This window comes from Salmo trutta, chromosome 3, assembly GCF_901001165.1.
Source record: "Salmo trutta chromosome 3, fSalTru1.1, whole genome shotgun sequence".
Taxonomy (NCBI): domain Eukaryota; kingdom Metazoa; phylum Chordata; class Actinopteri; order Salmoniformes; family Salmonidae; genus Salmo; species Salmo trutta.
The window spans coordinates 61,724,785-61,743,928 of record NC_042959.1 but is presented as its reverse complement, the minus strand read 5'-3'; the positions used below and the strand labels follow the sequence as shown (position 1 = coordinate 61,743,928).

Below are 19,144 nucleotides of genomic sequence, written 5' to 3'. Positions count from 1 at the left end.
CTAGCTCCGACTGGGTAAAATCTTTTTGAACGTTCATCCAACTTGGAATTCCATGTCGGAAACTGATGTCTTTCTAGAGCTCAGATTCTTCGACCTGAAAATAGCTGACGTCATGATTTGACCTCGTTCTTTTCTGGGTTCCCAGTTGTCTTGAAAGCACCAATAGACATAACCCATAATTGTTTGTAGTCATCAACATAATCATCATCAGCTAGCCTACAGGAAAAATACATAGGGAACATCTCAATGAAATATGCCTCCTCAAAACCCATTGGAGGAGAAGATCAGAGGGGCGGGACCTCTGACTTTCTCATCCAATGGGTTTTGAGAAGGAGATGAGGGAGAGGACACAAGGAGTATGCCATTGAGATCTTCCCAATTTCATGAAATAACAGACTAGGATACCCACATATAACTGATTCCATACCATGATGTGGGTCTACAATAGATGAGAAATTACATTGTTTCTATTTTCCCAATCTGTTATCAGTGGTGGGGCGCAGGGCAGCCCACAACAACTGTAAACAAGCTGAAGCATAATCAATATGTTGGGCTCTATTCAATCCGTAATGCTGAAGACGTTTCTTCTTTTGTTCTTTATTGCTCCTATATTATTCCTCAAGCAAGGTGAGGGGCCGATGACATCACCGATTCCCATCACACCAACTCCTTGAAGTTTGCAGTTGTGTCTAAAAAAAAAACACAATTCTGCTCAAAAGTTTTTTTTCTTCTTCCCTTTAGTGTGTGCACTTTACGTTATTTATACTTGAGATATCGCTTTTCAACAGTAAAAGTTCCAAATTCGCTGGAGCCCTTTGTTATAGTGAAGCAATTGAGATGGAACAAATAGCCTAAAACGGGTCTTGAACAAGTAAGTGACCATGTGGTTCACACGTTCCAGACCAATTGACACGCAGTAGGCTCACATTATGATAATTTATATTTTCATATAAAATGTTATTTCCCGCCCATGACAACTTATGAGTAGGTCCAGACATTTGACAAACTTTAGTGATAAAAACTCATGAATCATACGCTATGTGAGAACACATTTATAGGCAGAGCGCTCTAAACTTCGCTCATCCCCACTCACTTGAAGTACGGCGCAGCAGAGCAGCAGGGAAGTGCTGTGGTCTCTCTCGATCTTTTGGGAAAATAAAAGATGGTATCAGCTCTAACTCGTCTGCTGCTCCTCACCTGCGTGATTCTACCTTTCCATGGAGCAGAGAAATTGAGAAAGGCACTTGACAGGAAGGATGTTGAATACGAAAAGGTAAAAAAAAACCATCTCAAACTATTTTAGGTTAAAGCTGCACGCTCAAAGTGCCGCAACTACCGAATCTCATCCCGATTCATTTAACCAATGTTTAAGCCTTTCATTGTTGCAATTTCCTTTCATTATTTCATCCTTTAAAATATCAAAACGTTTTTTCAAAGATATTTGTTTTTTTAGTGATTTTCAGTTCTATACCTGCTACCATCATTTTCAATGTGCTATGGATGATTGGTGCCACGTTGACCAGTGGCCACTCACTAATGTTCTTTCAATTTTATATGGCATGTTGGGCATAACTGAGGCAAACAAGAAGTTGACAAAGGTCCAGCATGCAGAAGAATAACAAAGACCCAGACAGAAGTCATGAGGGGTCTGGCTGGTTCATTGTTTGTTCACTGGGCACAGACGTAATTTCAACGTCTAGTTTTGATTTACATTTGGTTGAGTTGTCAACTAACGTGAATTGAACGTGAAATCCACAAAAATATCACCGTGTCATTTGATTTCAGTTAAACGTTTTTTGAAAAAAAGACGAAATTCCATTATGATGACTTTTTGCAAATCCAATTAGTTTTCCACGTTGATTCAGCTCATCACATTGATTTTGTTGGGGTTGGAATTACATGGAAAATACATTTTCAACCACTTTTTGCCCAGTAGGTTTAGCCTACTGTAAAATAGTGGGTGGTTGCTTTGGTGTAGTCCTAGTGCATACATCTGACCAGCAGTAAAGGACTGCATGGTAATAACTGAGTAATGTGATTTGATGAACAGCATCTTGTTATTATCTGTCTAGTGTACTGGAAACGATGCAGACAAACCAAACTGCACCAGAATCTCTGCTGAATCCGATTCAAGAACCTCTTATTTGAACAACATGGTAATAATCTCATCCTTTCCAGAGCATATAGCTTTTTTCTTGCCAATGTAACGTTACTGTGTATTCTGTATGTCTTTAGCAGCATGCTCTCACCCTGGCTTGAAGTCTGCACCCTGTTTGCTGAGACATCACTTTTTTCTCTATTTTAGGTCTTCTTTTTGTCCAGCTCGTTTGAAAACTTTGGATCTGTGTAAAACCTAATTGAGTCCTAACTTAATGTATGGTGTGTTGGGGATTTCTCAATGTTAGTCCATAGTTGCAGTAACAGTCACTTTCTCTGTTATCACAGCAGTAGTATGTTTGTCTGTGTAAAGTATAAACACTGTATATTTAATATACGCGCTGAACAAACTGCAGTAACCTACTGTATAATATACTATATTATACAGTAGGCTACTGCAGTTTGTTCAGCGCGTTTCAGAAACAGAGGTGCCTTTCATGGCTTTTGAATTATTTCCAGAAACAAATCAAGCCCTAATAAACGTCTGAGACATTCATTCCCTCAACTGTGGTCTTATAATGATATTGGCTCCAGTCCTGTATGACTCAGTTGACAGAGCACAGCGCTTGCAATGCCAGGATTGTGGGTTGGAGTCTCTGGACCACCCATATGTAACAAAGTATGGATAAAAGTGTCTGCTAAATGGCATATATTAATTAAGGATAATCACCACATTTACATAGACTAAACCTATGTATAGTCATACATTTACATATTGTCACTTATAGGCTACTGTAATCTCAAATCCCATGCGTGTGCTCAAGTGTTTTAATAGGATAATACCTTGTTTATCTTAAAGTCACAATCTGTCATTTCAACAGCATGACCCTGGTACTTTGTTTGGTAGGCTGATGGACCCAGATACATCACTCCCCCAGTCAGAGCACACCCCCAAGTGGCTCCACCATAGCCACTTAATGGCAAAATTAGTCATGGGTCCAGTTTTCCAATAGCGATGGAATGTAGGCTTGCGAGTGTTTTAACGATGCATCTTTCCTACAAAGGCCGAAGATGTATCAGGCGTTTCCCTAAACACCATACAGAGAGAATCGTCGCTAAGTGTATCGTTGTATCTGTTGATACTGTTAGGATCGAAAGAAAGCGAGTGCTGCTCTCGGATCAGCTTTCTCCATCAAAATCTTTCCTTAACGTTATAATTATTTCACAATACTGACGACGGAACAGCTCCTAGACCTAGAGAGATATTACCACTTATGGCTGGAAATATTGAGGGATATTATTATAATGATAAATTTGCACTAAATCACTGATTTGGCAGATCATTGTGCACATGTTAGGCTACACATCATTAAATATGTTGAGACAAATTAAAGACAGCAAAATATAACTCATTTTATTGAACATGAAATGTATTTCAATATGATTGAAATAGGCCTATAGCTTACTGTTTATATTTTAATGCGGTCATCTCTCATTTGAAACATATTTTTATAGGTCGCTAGTTTGTATCAATTGCAAAGACAGTGGCAACTTTGAATTTTTGTTCTGAATTGATCATGCTCACAGAGACAGATGTGATTCTATGTTTAGCGGAGATCTTCTGTGTATAAAGTGACGTGTGAGGGCAAAAAATCATCTTACGGCACGCTTAGCTGTTCTATGAGTGGTCTGAGGCAGGCGTTAGATTTTGACTGTTTTCAAGTGTAACGTTATTAACGATGGTTTTGGGAAACAGCTCGGAGATATAACGATGCTCCTACGAAGGTTCTAACAATGCATTTAGCCTTAAGATGCTTTTGGGAAACCGGGCTCACTATATTGCTCACTATACCATTTTTGTCTCGACAGCTGGAATTTAAATACGGCATGTAATTCCATAATATACTCCATTTTATATTTCATTTAGGCATTCCTGAAATTCTCATTGTCTAAAAGTAATATGAACAATATCAGCACAAGTTAGAACAAGTTCTTGAAATAGCCAGTTCACTGTAATATAATCTGAAGTTGTCTTTGGTTTATTTTTTGTTATAGAAGACTCAGGCTTTGCACAGCACAGCACAACCTAGCACAGCACAGCACAACCTAGCACAGCACAGCACAACCTAGCACAGCACAGCACAACCTAGCACAGCACAGCACAACCTAGCACAGCACAGCTGCATGACTAATAAAAAGCGGACATTTTCCTAGCCGATTCTCAACGGTTACTAATTACTTTATTGAGCACTGGCTAACTTTTTCCTATGTCCTTTTATATCCTTTGAGTGAATGTTCTTGATCTGAGAACATGGCTACATAATTTATTCTGATACAATGTGCTTAGCTAAGAGTATCACAAGTTTGTATGTTAAATACTGGATTCTAGGCCTAGTACATCAGACAACAGCACAGAAAAAGAATTCCTGATTTCCCCCCATTTACTCAGTTGCAGATTCACCAAGTATGTCTAAGTATGAGAGTCTTACGATAAGCAGCCATGTTAGAGAAGCATGGTTTCTCTCTCTGTGTGTGGTATGGTTACTTTGGCCAGCCAGCCTGTCTGTATGTCTTTGAGTCACTGTGAGTAAGAGGGGGCATCTGTTTAAACAAAACAGAACTGGACATTGAATCATGCTGGTCTGTCTGTCTCAAGTCACCGACTGACCACAAATACAGGAACACAGATTTACACTCTGAATTCCTGATTCATTCACTCTATCACTCACTTATTTTGGTCACCAATGGCCCAGACATTTGACATCTTCTTTTGCACTTTTGTGATTGGGAGTCAAGTCCCCCTGGATACAAACTGGTTAAATCAATGTGATTGGATTTGCAAAAAGTCATCAACGTAAAGGAATTTCATAAATGTTTGTCTTTTTTTCACCCAAGTTTTAACCTAAATTCATGACAAGGTTCACATTTCTGTTGATTTCATGTTGAATTCACATTAGACAACTCAATCAACTGTAAATCAAAACTAGACATTAAGCTGAGGTCCGTGTCCACCATTATCCATTACAGGTCTAGATGTCCATTGTCATGAATGTGGGCACATACATTTGATGTAGGTCATATGATGCTTAGATGACAACCTGGTATTTCTTAACTCTAGGTGGTATGTTATTAGAACAGTCTGTCTCTCCCTCTTGTTCCCCATTATAACAGTGTCTCTCTCTCTCTCCCTCCATCTCTTCCTCTCTCCCTCCCTCTCTCATTCTCCAGTACAACAGCTGCCCCCAGGGTCCGGCTGGCACCCCTGGCAGGGAGGGTAACCCTGGCACCAATGGCATCCCTGGGACCCCTGGCATCCCGGGGCGTGATGGCATCAAGGGGGAGAAAGGAGAGTGTGTGAGTGAGGTGTTTGAGGAGCCATGGAAACCCAACTACAAGCAGTGTGCCTGGAACTCACTCAACTATGGGATCGACCTGGGCAAGATAGCTGTAAGTGGCTGGCAATGCTCATTAGACAGGATCTGGGGCACAGAGTAATATAGTTACATCAGCATTATTACTATATTGATCATCCATAATAATGTTGATTGTGTTCGTTTAGAGAAAAGCATTTGTTAACATGTTATTTTAATTTGCTCTTAAGCCTCTGTACTAACAGTGTAATTACTAGTAACAACATTGTATTATTCACACTGAATTGAAACGAGACATGAATACAAAACATAAAACATTGAAGATGCTATCATTGGATGCTAGTGTTAGGATTTCCTCTCCACCTCTCGTGTCTCCCCGGTAGGACTGTACATTCACCAAGCTGCGTTCAGACAGTGCCCTGCGTGTGCTCTTCAGCGGCTCCCTGAGGCTGAAGTGTAAGACAGCCTGCTGCCAGCGTTGGTACTTCACCTTCAATGGAGCTGAGTGTACAGGACCTCTTCCCATCGAGTTCATCATCTACCTCGACCAAGGCAGCCCTGAGCTCAACTCCACCATCAACATACACAGAACCTCATCTGGTAATCAACTTTACACTCACTATACACAGAACCTCATCTGGTAATCAACTTTACACTCACTATATACAGAACCTCATCTGGTAATCAATCTTACACTCACTATATACAGAACCTCATCTGGTAATCAACTTTACACTCACTATATACAGAACCTCATCTGGTAATCAACCTTACACTCACTATATACAGAACCTCATCTGGTAATCAACTTTACACTCACTATATACAGAACCTCATCTGGTAATCAACCTTACACTCACTATACACAGAACCTCATCTGGTAATCAACTTTACACTCACTATATACAGAACCTCATCTGGTAATCAACCTTACACTCACTATATACAGAACCTCATCTGGTAATCAACTTTATACTCACTATATACAGAACCTCATCTGGTAATGAACCTTACACTCACTATATACAGAACCTCATCTGGTAATCAACTTTACACTCCCTATATACAGAACCTCATCTGGTAATCAACCTTACACTCACTATATACAGAACCTCATCTGGTAATCAACTTTACACTCACTATATACAGAACCTCATCTGGTAATCAACCTTACACTCACTATATACAGAACCTCATCTGGTAATCAACCTTACACTCACTATATACAGAACCTCATCTGGTAATCAACTTTACACTCACTATATACAGAACCTCATCTGGTAATCAACCTTACACTCACTATATACAGAACCTCATCTGGTAATCAACTTTACACTCACTATATACAGAACCTCATCTGGTAATCAACCTTACACTCACTATATACAGAACCTCATCTGGTAATCAACCTTACACTCACTATATACAGAACCTCATCTGGTAATCAACTTTACACTCACTATATACAGAACCTCATCTGGTAATCAACATTACACTCACTATATACAGAACCTCATCTGGTAATCAACTTTACACTCACTATATACAGAACCTCATCTGGTAATCAACCTTACACTCACTATATGCAGAACCTCATCTGGTAATCAACTTTACACTCACTATATACAGAACCTCATCTGGTAATCAACCTTACACTCACTATATACAGAACCTCATCTGGTAATCAACTTTACACTCACTATATACAGAACCTCATCTGGTAATCAACCTTACACTCACTATATACAGAACCTCATCTGGTAATCAACCTTACACTCACTATATACAGAACCTCATCTGGTAATCAACTTTACACTCACTATATACAGAACCTCATCTGGTAATCAACCTTACACTCACTATATACAGAACCTCATCTGGTAATCAACCTTACACTCACTATATACAGAACCTCATCTGGTAATCAACTTTACACTCACTATATACAGAACCTCATCTGGTAATCAACCTTACACTCACTATATACAGAACCTCATCTGGTAATCAACTTTACACTCACTATATACAGAACCTCATCTGGTAATCAACCTTACACTCACTATATGCAGAACCTCATCTGGTAATCAACTTTACACTCACTATATACAGAACCTCATCTGGTAATCAACCTTACACTCACTATATACAGAACCTCATCTGGTAATCAACTTTACACTCACTATATACAGAACCTCATCTGGTAATCAACCTTACACTCACTATATACAGAACCTCATCTGGTAATCAACCTTACACTCACTATATACAGAACCTCATCTGGTTACAGATTATACCACCAACATGTATAGCTCATCCGGTAAGTGGAACGGATCTAAACTGAGATAGTGTAGCTAGTGGTAGCCATTTGTTTGTGGTGGTATTTTGCTTATATATCTCAAATGTGAAATCTATTGTAGCCTTAAAATATTAATAATATCTCTACTATTACTGTTTAAATTCTACTGTGAAGCAAGACATTTGGCATACGCATGCCCACTTTAGTTTTTTCTTTTTTTTCTTTAGCTGCCAAGTTCACCAGTGTAGCAAGACCAAAACAAAGCAATTAACAGCCCTCATATTGGCACACATACAGCAGTGTGTGTGTTCAATGTAACTCAGGAAGTTGTCTTGTAAATATACCTCAATGACCTCAGTATTTTTCTCAGTGACAGTTTGCCTTAAGTTGCCCTTATACCCTTTTAACTATGCATTAATGACTGTAGAAACAACACTTTGTTAACAGTCGTTAGAGTAACTCCTCGTCTTGTCCCAGTTGAAGGGTTGTGTGAGGGGATCCGGGCAGGCCTGGTGGACGTGGCTATCTGGGTGGGGACCTGTGCTGACTACCCCAGAGGAGACGCATCTACAGGGTGGAACTCCGTATCCAGGGTCTTCATAGAGGAGCTGCCCAAATGAGGCCGTCTTTATTAAGTGATGGGACCAGGACCCATAGAGAAAGAACCCCTAACAATCCTTCTGAAGCCTTTCTTCTGAAGCCTTTGACTACATATCAGTTTAGTTTCTGGATGGGTTCCTTGTCTTTGACAATGTCCTCTGGCCAATCAGACAACTTCAGTTGTGGCTAAAGCCTACTACAGTATCACTGATGTTCACTTGAATGTTTTGTACTACAGCACATGGGTAGGGTCTAGTATATTGGCCGCCTGAAATTAGATTTATTCCTCATTAGTCCCATTCCTGTTTAATAAGGCAAGATTTTGAATTACTGTCAATTAAGTAATATGTTATATGAATCAAGCATTGTGTTACTCATTACACTATAACAAATAAGTTTTCTGAAAATTGGTGAATTCATAAAGAAATGCATGGGTAGATATATTTTTCAAGTGACAAGTTAACACGGCACAGCTTTAAAGTTTTATCTGAAGCAAAAAAAAGCTAACAAATGTATTCCTATCAGAGAAGAACATCATTTGAACATTGGTTTATGCATTACCAGGTAAATTAATAAAGAAATGCATGTGCTGATATCTTTTCCAAGTGAACATAGGACAGCTGTTAAATGGAATCTGAAGCTATAAAAAGCTATCAAATGTTTTACTATCAGAGAATAACTTTTGTTGAACATTGGTTTATGCATGACCAGGTGAATTCATAAAAAAATGAATGTGTTCATATCGTTTTGAAATGACAAGTGAAGCACAGCTGTAAAATTATCTGAAATGCAAAAGCAACATAAAGCTTTAAACTTTAATAGAACATTTTACCTGAAAATGAACTAATGCCAATTCAACACTGATATTTCAGATGAAGACTTCTGAAATTAACATTATTTCAAAGATGTTAAACGGTGCAAACAGTAATCTGTGATCATTTCCTATGACATTATTATTATTACTGTGATCATATCCTATGACATTATTATATGCACTACAGTATGATGCCAATACATTAAATAAAAACAAATTGGGCGTACATTAGTACCCTGAAAATAGCAGGTATGCTCTTTTAACACACACACACACACACAGATCACAGCCAGCAGCATTGAAAGAATGGTTGCTTTTTGCTTTGTGCACATCCTGTACAATACCTCCAGTGAGGTCTGTTCTTCTGTGATGCATCCAAGGAAGAGACAGAGACCAGTCTTTAATTATCAGCATTATCAACATCATGTTTTGACTCAGCTGCCAGAGGTGCATCCAGATGATATGTCTGCTCCAGTTCTCAAGTTACCTGCTGTGACAATTCTGGAGACTTCATGTTCATGGCTTATCTTATCTAGCGCCACATACACTGTCTGAGTCCCTTCCTTTTTGTGGTCCTTCCATGGCTGTCTCCTTAGTCCTCCTCACTTCTGGCCCATCAGGAAGCGAGACACGTTCTCATAGACCAGGAAGGTGATACAGCAGGCTGGGGTGACACGGATCAGGTTGGGCACCATGCCTTTATAGAACCCTACAGCTCCCTCATTCCTGTGGAGGAGGGGCCAAAACAAACACAGTAGTCACTATGTGGGAGAAAAAAAACAGACTGAAATGGCAGCATTGGAATGGGCGTTAGCAAGCTTTCTCATGGCTCTCTGTAGGGTTAGAGTTTGAAGCTGCAGATCTTAGTTGCTTCACACTGTTATGTTACCTAACCCATGAACATGGTTATATGCCCACTTAACAGTCAATTATACCAAGTTTTGGCTAGTTAACCTAAAACTAGTTGTTTTCCCTGTATGTACAGTAAACCAACAGTATGGTCTTGGCCTACCTCCATGTCCTCCTGACCACATCCAGGACTCCATTGTACTTATTATGCTGGTCCTGCAGGCGAGCCCGCACCACCTGGTAAGGGTATGTGGTAGCCACTGCAAATATTTTGGATAGAGCTGCCATTGTGATATATTCCAATGCATTCTGGTCAGACCGAGAGAGTGGGAGAGGGAGAGGTTGGAGGAATGATGCCTGTGAGTCACTTCTTTCATAAGCATTACGGTAATTCTTCCAGAAATCCTGCAACACTTAGATGTGGGTTTTCTTTATAAGTAATTTAAAGGTTTATTACCCATATGGTTGAGTCATTAAAACTAGGTGTGGTTATAGAAGTCTTAATGTTTCCTCACTCTGCACTCACCAGTTTAGCTTCTGAAGGCATTTTCTTGTATTTGTTGTAGTCTCTCTTCAGCTCCTCATAGGCCATGAACTGCAATGCCCCGTGTGATGTGCCAAATATACCAGGAACATACCCCTGGAGGATTAAACACTGGGGTCATTATCTGTACCTGACAACTTCAATTAAATGTTATATATTATCTTCCAAATCCAATTGATACGATCTTGGTATTTATAATATTGAAAAATACTTATAGCTGATTTAAAGACACTAATATCGTGAAAGACAATTTATCCTATCGACTACCCAGGCTGTTCAATTCCGGTCCTGGAGGTCTGAAACACTTCTGTTTTTGTTTCTACCTGGTAGTTAATTGCACTCAACTGGTGTCCCAGGTCTGAATTAGTCCCTTATTAGAAGTAGAGGATGACAACCAGAAGTGTTTTAGCCTTAGAGGACTGACTTTAATCAGCCCTGCCCTATGCATGATCTACTCCTACTAACACTGACTTTAATCAGCCCTGCCCTATGCATGATCTACTCCTACTAACACTACTAACTACTTCATTGAGGAAAAAATTTACTTATTACTATGACTGTGAACAGCTGTGTAAAGTAGTTGAGTAAAAATACTTTAACATACTACTTAAGTAGTTTTTGGGGTAGCTGAACTGGTTTGGTGCCGTCTGGATTGCCTAATATAAGGAATTTGAAATGACTGATACTTTTGCTTTTTATACTTAAGTATATTTTAGCAATTACATTTACTTTTGATACTTAAGTATATTTAAAACCAGATACTTAAACTTTTACATAAGTAGTATTTTAATGACTTTCACTTTTACTTGAGTCATTTCCTATTAATGTATCTTTACTTTTACTGAAGTATGACAATTTGGTACTTTTCCCACCACTGACTGAAATGTGGTCGTCTCACCTAGCTATCTTAACCTGTCAGTGGAACAGCGTGGAGCGAAATACAAAAACCTCAAAAATCCAATAATTAAAATTTTTCAAACATACGACTATTTTACACCATTTTAAAGATAAGACTCTCGTTAATCTAACCACATTGTCCGATTTCAAAAAGGCTTTACAGCGAAAGCAAAACATTAGATTATGTTGGGAGAGTACATAGGCCAAAATAATCACACAGCCATTTTCCAAGCAAGCATATATGTCACAGAAACCCAAAACACAGCTAAATGAAGCACTAACCTTTGATGATCTTCATCAGATGACACTCCTAGGACATTATGTTATACAATACATGCATGTTTTGTTCAATCAAGTTCATATTTATATCAAAAAACAGCTTTTTACATTGGCGTGTGATGTTCAGAAAATGTATCCCCACCAAACGCTTCCGGTGAATTTACTAAATTACTCATCATAAACGTTGACAAAATACATAACAATTATTTTAAGAATTATAGATACAGAAGAATTATAGATACAGCTAAAATAGCTTTTCGGCGAAAGCACATTTTGCAATATTTTGAGTACATAGCTCAGCCATCACGGCTAGCGATTTTGACACCCGCCAACTTCGGGGCACACTAAACTCAGAATTAGTATTAGAAAAATTGTATTACCTTTGCTGGTCTTCGTCAGAATGCACTCCCAGGACTGCTACTTCCACAAGAAATGTTGTTTTTGTTCCAAATAATCCATAGTTATGTCCAAATACCTCCGTTTTGTTCATGCGTTCAAGTCACTATCCAAAGGTTAACGTGCGAGCGCATTTCGAGACAAAAAAAATTCAACATGTTCCATTACCGTACTTAGAAGCATGTCAAACGCTGTTTAAAATCAATTTTTATGGTATTTTTCTCGTAAAATAGCGATAATATTCCAACCGGACAATAGTGTATTCATTCAAAGAGGAAAAGAATAAACAGCGTGGTCTCGTGAATGCGCATATCCAATCTCTTAGTCACCAGGCAGACCACTGAGAAACTGAGCTACTGTACTCTGCCCAGAGACAGGAGACGCCTGAATCCGCTTTCTGAAGGCTGTAGAGAGCCAATGGAAGCCTTAGAAAGTGCTACATAACCCCAGAGATACTGTAGTTTCGATAGAGAACCAAAAGAAGAACTACAAATTCTCAGACAGTCCACTTCCTGCTTGGAATTTTCTCAGGTTTTTGCCTGCCATATGAGTTCTGTTATACTCACAGACACCATTCAAACTGTTTTAGAAACTTCAGAGTGTTTTCTGTCCAAATCTACTAATAATATGCATATTGTCGTTTCTGGGCAAGAGTAGTAACCAGTTTAAATCGGGTACGTTTTTTATCAGGCCGTGAAAATACTGCCCCCTAGCCCAGACAGGTTAGTTAAGATGAATGCACTAAATCCCTCTGGATAAGAGTGTGTTAAATTGCTGAAATGTAAAATGGAGATACTGCCCCCTAGTGGTAGTCTACAAGACATACATTCACATTTTATGCAACTACAGTACATACTGTAAAACTTCAATAAAAGCTGCAATATGTAACTTTTTGGGCAAATGACCAAATTCACATAGAAATGTGAGTTATAGATATGTCACTCATTGAAAGAAAGTCTAAGAAGTGGTAGATCTGTTCTATGTGGCTATTTCTATGCTTCTCGTTCTTAAGTTTTGTTTTGCGTCTTTTACTTTCGGTTTTGTACACCAGCTTCAAACATCTGAAAATACAATATTTTGGGTTATGGAAAAGCTATTTCACAGCGGTTTAGATGGTACAATGATTCTCTACACTACACTAAATGAACTGAGGCTAACTCAAATCAAATCAAAGTTTATTTGTCACGTGGGCCAAATACAACAGGTGTAGACCTTACAGTGAAATGCTTACTTACAGGCCCTAACCAACAGTGCAATTTCTTTAAAAAAAGGTATTAGGTGAACAATAGGTAAGTAAAGAAATAAAAACAACAGTAAAAAGACAGTGAAAAATAATAGTAGCGAGGCAATATACAGTAGCGAGACTATATACAGGCACCGGTTAGTCAGGCTGATTGAGGTAGTATGTACATGTAGATATGGTTAAAGTGACTATGCATATATGATGAAGAGAGTAGCAGTAGCGTAAAAGAGGGGTTGGCGGGGTGTGGGTGGTGGGACACAATGCAGTTAGCCCGGGTAACCATTTGATTACCTGTTCAGGAGTCTTATTAGAACTATTAGAATTTGATCAACCAAGAAATGTCAGAGCGATTTCTGCATCTTTAATAGCCGTGGCATTTATTTGCTTCAATCACTGAACACAATCTGTGCTTATTAGAGACAGGTTTCTATTTGATCCAGGCGACTCTTTCCTTAATGCACACAGCTTTTGCACAATGAACAGTTGAAAAGACTACCACACTGTTTATTGTGAACAGTATGACCAGTATAAACATTATAATAACACATTCATTGTAGATCAGACTTGCAAAGACTAGGCTGCCTATCATACACCCCAATTTCGCGCATCAGCTCCATAGAGAGCTCCATTTGGTCTCGTGTTTTCTTTTTGGTGGCGCCATGGCTAGCAACAATGACAGAAAAAAAAAAAAAAAGTTGACTGTGGGAATATCAGAGCTCTGTCCATGGTAACCTCGTAAACAATTCATTTAGACCCAGCGTTTATTTGAAACAGGTGTTTATTTGCTGAAGTGTTTGCCGATGCCCGGCTATTAAAAAGGATAGGTGGCTATTTGAGACTCGGTGTTAAATTGAAGTTTTATGGTACGTTGCCTAATTTTAGGCTGTGAGGGATCATAAGGAGAAAACATATTTACATATGACACCATTCACATGTCCTGCACATTCACTGGACCTGACCTGTAAGCAGACAAGAGAGTCCTAATAAGCTCTATTCAGGAAACAGCCATCATACAAAACCTGGGTTATACTGAGCCTCACCCTGTACAGTCCAGGTATCCCCTCATGCCGGTAGATCTTCACCAGTGCATCCATCATCCCTTTATACTGTTTCCTGGTGGGATCAGCGTTATACTGCAGCACCAGGCGAGTCTTAGTCACCCAGATAGGGTTGGTTAGGGTGAGAGTCAATACACCTGGAGACGGAGGAAACAGAGGTGAGTTTCTGAGCTAACACACACACACACACACACACACACACACACACACACACACACACACACACACACACACACACACACACACACACACACACACACACACACACACACACACAGCTGCATAAGTGTACAACATTAATTAAACCAAACTACAAGCTCTACGCTACATTACATGGAGCCTGTGAAGCACGGAGCTGGTGAAGACCCTATCTCATTAAGTTTAATTAAAGTCACTTGAGATTGGTAGAACATGACACAGGGCAGTCAGTGTCTTTCTTCCCTTTACCATTGTCTGGCAGTGAGTGCAGTGCATTAGTTTATTCCACTGAGCTCTCTAACATCATTAGGCTAGGGTAAATCAAATCACATGACTGCATATAGCCAAAAAAAGAATAAAAGGTCAGCAAATTGACCAGTAACTGTATACATATGTACTTTTTCCTGAGTCAGAAGAGTCAAATATTTTGTTCCAACCAGTCAGTCACACGCCTGATTAAACTTATCAAAGTCTGGACTAGTGGAGCAGACTATGATATGTTTATTTAGCTGTGTAACGGTAACTGTTTGATTGGAATGAAAGCATGGACCGACCCACACTGGTCCTATGCGGATAGATCAAACAGTGTTGACCTTCGAAGTTGTGGTTATAGACATTGTATTGACCTCATGCCACCACCAGTGTGTGTCCCTGGGGTCTAGACAGAGGCAGTACTAACCTGCTTGGGCGGCTGACAGCAGGTGTTCTGTGGCACTCAGTTCAGACTGACGCCCTTCCTTAGTGTATGCCTTGATGGCATTGTAACTGGGGGAAGTTAACACAAACAGTACTTCAATAGACAAATCCCTAAGCTACCATTGCTATTTAAAAGTGCTATTATCAACAGTCATGTTAAGTTATGAGTTCATATTTGATTGGATACATCGGGGGATTTCAAACTGGGCTGCAGGGCATACGCCAATTTTTTTGGGGTGGGGGGGTTTAATGTGAAAAATAATTATTTGATGAATATCGCTTGCTGCAACAGAATACCATCGTGGATACAATTTTTACGTATCTGTGTCCAGTATGAAGGAAGTTAGAGGTAGTTTCACAAGCCAATGCCATCTAGAGATAGCGTAATGACTTGAGGTCTACACTAACAGTTAGCATGCTAGCTGTTCCTGTTCAACCAGCTTTGGGGAAGTAGATAAATGGCTTCATTGCCAAAATCTTAAACTACCCCTTTAATATTGAGGAAATTACAGTAATTGGAGCTAATTACAGTTTTTTTTCTGTATAGAAAATTCTTAGGCGGGCTGTGGTAATTTTCAGGACAGGAAAACTGTTTCAGTGTCAACTTAAACAACCAAAACCAGATAGAAAACATGCAGAAAATATATTGAACTACATATACAGTCAAAAGTTAAGACACACCTACTCATTCAAGGGTTTTTCTTTATTTTTACTATTTTCTACATTGTAGAATAATAGTGAATACATCAAAACTATGAAATAACACATATGGAATAATGTAATAACCAAAAAAGTGTTAAGGAAATCAACATTCATTTTAGATTTGAGATTCTTCATAGGCACCCTTTGCCTTGATGACAGCTTTGCACACTCTAGGCATTCTGGGGCGGCAGGTAGCCTAGGTTGGGCCAGTAACCGAAAGGTTGCTAGATCAAATCCCCGAGTTGACAAGGTAAAAATTTGCTGTTCTGCCCCTGAACAAGGCAGTTAACCCACTGTTCCTATGCCGTCATTGTAAATAAGAATTTGTTCTTAACTGACTTGCCTAGTTAAATACATTTTATTCTCTCTCAACCAGCTTTATGTGGAATGCTTTTCCAACAGTCTTGAAGGAGTTCCCACATATGCTGAGCACTTGGTGGCTGCTTTTCCTTCACTCTGCGGTCCAACTCATCCCAAACAATCTCAATTGGGTGGAGGTCGGGGGATTGTGAAGGCCAGGTCATCTGATGTAACTCTCCTTCTTGGTAAAATAGCCCTTACACAGCCTGGAGGTGTGTTTTTGGTCATTGTCCTAGTGAAAAACAAATGATAGCCCCACTAAGCCAAAACCAGATGGGATGGCGTGTTGCTGCAGAATGCTGTGGTAGCCATGCTGCTTAAGTGTGCCTTGCATTCTAAATAAATCACTGGCAGTGTCACCAGCAAAGCACCCCCACACCATCACACCTCCTCCTCCATGCTTCATGGTGGGAACCACACATGCAGAGATCATCCGTTCACCTACTCTGCGTCTTACAAATACACAGCGGTTGGAACCAAAAATCTCAAATTTGGACTCATCAGACCAAAGGACAGATTTCCACCCGTCTAATGTCAATTGCTTGTGTTTCTTGGCCCAAGCAAGTCTCTTCTTCTTATTGGTGTCCTTTAATAGTGGTTTCTTTGCAGCAATTCAACCATGAAGGCCTGATTCACACAGTCTCCTCTGAACAGTTGATGTTGAGATGTGTCTGTTACTTGAACTCTGTGAAGCATTTATTTGGGCTGCAATTTCTGAGGCTGGTAACTCTAATGAACTTATCCTCTGCAGCAGAGCTAACTTTGGGTCTTCCTTTCCTATGGCGGTCCTCACGAGAGCCAGTTTCATCATAGCGCTTGATGGTTTTTGCGACTGCACTTGAAGAAACTTTCAAAGTTCTTCACATTTTCCAGATTGACTGACCTTCATGTCTTAAAGTAATGATGGACTGTCGTTTCTCTTTGCTTATTTGAGTTGTTCTTGCCATAATATGACTTGGGTCTTTTACCAAATAGGGTTATCTTCTGTATACCACCCCTACCTTGTCACAACATAGCTGATTGGCTCAAATGCATTAAGAAGGAAAGAAACTCCACAAAGGAACTTTTAACAAGGCACACCTGTTAATTTAAATGCATCCCAGGTGACTATCTCATGAAGCTGGTTGAGAGAATGCCAAGTGTGCAAAGCTGTCATCAAGGCAAAATCTGGCTACTTTTAAGAATCTCATACAAAATATATTTGTTTAACACTTTTTTGGTTACTACATGATTCCATATGTGTTATTTCATAGTGTTGATGTCTTCACTATTATTCTACAATGTAGAAAATAGTAAAAATAAAGATTAGTAGGCGTGTCCAAACTTTTGACTTGTACTGTATATATTTGAAATAATATCATATTTGAGCACTAACAATCCAATAATAGCTAGACAGCCAGGGATTTTGTTATAATATTTGAGCAGCAGAACACAGTATTAGGCATTGCAAAATGCATAAAATTGCTGGAAATGTGCTTTAAAACGGTAGAATTGTCTCTCAGCTCTATGCCAAAATGTGTAGAATTGCTGTAAACTAGCTTCAAATCTACAACATTTTATATCAGCTCAATGGAAAAGTTTGTACAATTTACCCGGGGACGAAAAGTAAAAAAAAAAAAAAAAAAAAAATGGGACAGACTATTGAAATTCAAATATATGTCAGCTGATGGACTGTCATGTTATCCAGCGTCATATTGTAAAGTTATTATCCCTGAGAAAGTAGACCGGTTTTACTTCTTCTGGTTATACATACAAGAAGAAGTAGAGGCCCCATGATGCCCCAGCACCCCAGACGTTGGGGGTGACTCCTTGGTAGAGTCCTCGGACCCCCTCCTGCTGCCACACATTTCTCAAACAATGAATAATGCCATTATATTTAGGTCTCAGGTCCAGTCCATCACTCACTGCAGGAAAAAGACAAGGCAGGGGAAAACATGCACTGTCAGAGTCAACAGAACATCAACTGTCCATTCAAGTTATAGCCAGGTAGCTAGCTACTCCTATGTTATTGCCATGTGCCGATTGCATCATTTCAGGTTCTTACACCTGTCAAAGGTAGAAGATAGCTAGCTGCTGCAAATCCTTTTTAGTCAGAACAAATAATCACCTTGTAGCTAAGAGTTTTAGAGCCACATTGACATAAGTTACCTGCAAACCTGATTTTGACTAGGTCAAGAGGGTGCAGCACCAGTGTTGACACGACTCCTCCACTGAGTCCTGCAACCAAATTCTCTATTTTGACATGGCTGTAGACTTGCTGGATATGTCCAGTTATGGAGAAAGGTGTGCTACTTCCAGGGGATCCCGAAGAAGCAGGAAGTCCTGTAGCAGGACTCATGTTTACCTAGTTATTCTGTGAATTTAGCTAGAAGGTAACGTCAGCTAACGTTACTTGATTTTTCAGATTTTATTCCACAGAACGCGCACACTATTGTGCTACTGTAAAATCTAATCCCGGAATCAAAAAGGCACATACTTGAAGTAACCACATCCTATTTTAAGACGTTTTAGTGACCCACGTTTTTGTCACGCGGTACAAGTTACATGTATGTCTGGCACGACCTTTCCAATGACTAGTTCGCAGCAGATATGCCCAGTTCAAAACAACTGGTACTCAGACCTCGGAAATCTCTGACATCCGACTTCAGTGGGTTCAAGATAACTAGGAACTCGGAAAAAAACTAGCTCCAACTGGGAAAATCGTTTTGAACGTCATCCAACTCGGAATTCCAAATCGGAAACTC

The 19,144-nt window shown here is 39.5% G+C and overlaps 2 protein-coding genes across 3 annotated transcripts; one reads left to right on the top strand and one right to left on the bottom strand.

Moving 5' to 3' along the window:
• Window positions 1–1,001: 1,001 nt before the first annotated feature.
• LOC115182161 (collagen triple helix repeat-containing protein 1) lies at window positions 1,002–9,421 on the top strand. Of its 2 annotated transcripts, XM_029743808.1 has the most exons (5): window positions 1,002–1,273; window positions 2,073–2,156; window positions 5,326–5,544; window positions 5,852–6,068; window positions 8,242–9,421. In XM_029743808.1, exons 1-5 carry the CDS (start codon window positions 1,163–1,165, stop codon window positions 8,382–8,384), a joined length of 774 nt encoding a protein of 257 aa, XP_029599668.1. In that variant the 5' UTR covers window positions 1,002–1,162; the 3' UTR covers window positions 8,385–9,421. The 2 variants fall into 2 exon arrangements, with proteins under 2 accessions (XP_029599668.1, XP_029599669.1); XM_029743809.1 differs by lacking the exon at window positions 2,073–2,156 and having other exon boundaries at window positions 1,013–1,273.
• On the bottom strand, window positions 9,146–19,119 carry LOC115182145 (mitochondrial folate transporter/carrier). Its single transcript, XM_029743806.1, has 7 exons — window positions 18,549–19,119; window positions 18,154–18,304; window positions 15,322–15,407; window positions 14,427–14,581; window positions 10,554–10,667; window positions 10,191–10,336; window positions 9,146–9,904 (listed from the first exon to the last, which is right to left on the bottom strand). The coding sequence occupies exons 1-7, from the start codon at window positions 18,736–18,738 to the stop codon at window positions 9,781–9,783; spliced, it is 966 nt and encodes a 321-aa protein (XP_029599666.1). The 5' UTR covers window positions 18,739–19,119; the 3' UTR covers window positions 9,146–9,780.
• Window positions 19,120–19,144: the final 25 nt, after the last annotated feature.

What these genes read in the sequence shown, in the direction of transcription:
- LOC115182145 (XM_029743806.1), bottom strand. Translation starts at nt 18,738, where the DNA reads ATGAGTCCTGCTACAGGACTTCCTGCTTCTTCGGGATCCCCTGGAAGT. An exon ending in AGTCAAAATCAGGTTTGCAG is followed by an intron (nt 18,305 to 18,548) that starts GTAACTTATGTC and finishes TTTTTCCTGCAG; the next exon opens with TGAGTGATGGACTGGACCTG. An exon ending in GCTGTCAGCCGCCCAAGCAG is followed by an intron (nt 14,582 to 15,321) that starts GTTAGTACTGCC and finishes CTCCGTCTCCAG; the next exon opens with GTGTATTGACTCTCACCCTA.
- LOC115182161 (XM_029743808.1), top strand. Translation starts at nt 1,163, where the DNA reads ATGGTATCAGCTCTAACTCGTCTGCTGCTCCTCACCTGCGTGATTCTA. An exon ending in AGGATGTTGAATACGAAAAG is followed by an intron (nt 1,274 to 2,072) that starts GTAAAAAAAAAC and finishes TTATCTGTCTAG; the next exon opens with TGTACTGGAAACGATGCAGA. An exon ending in CCTCTTATTTGAACAACATG is followed by an intron (nt 2,157 to 5,325) that starts GTAATAATCTCA and finishes CTCATTCTCCAG; the next exon opens with TACAACAGCTGCCCCCAGGG.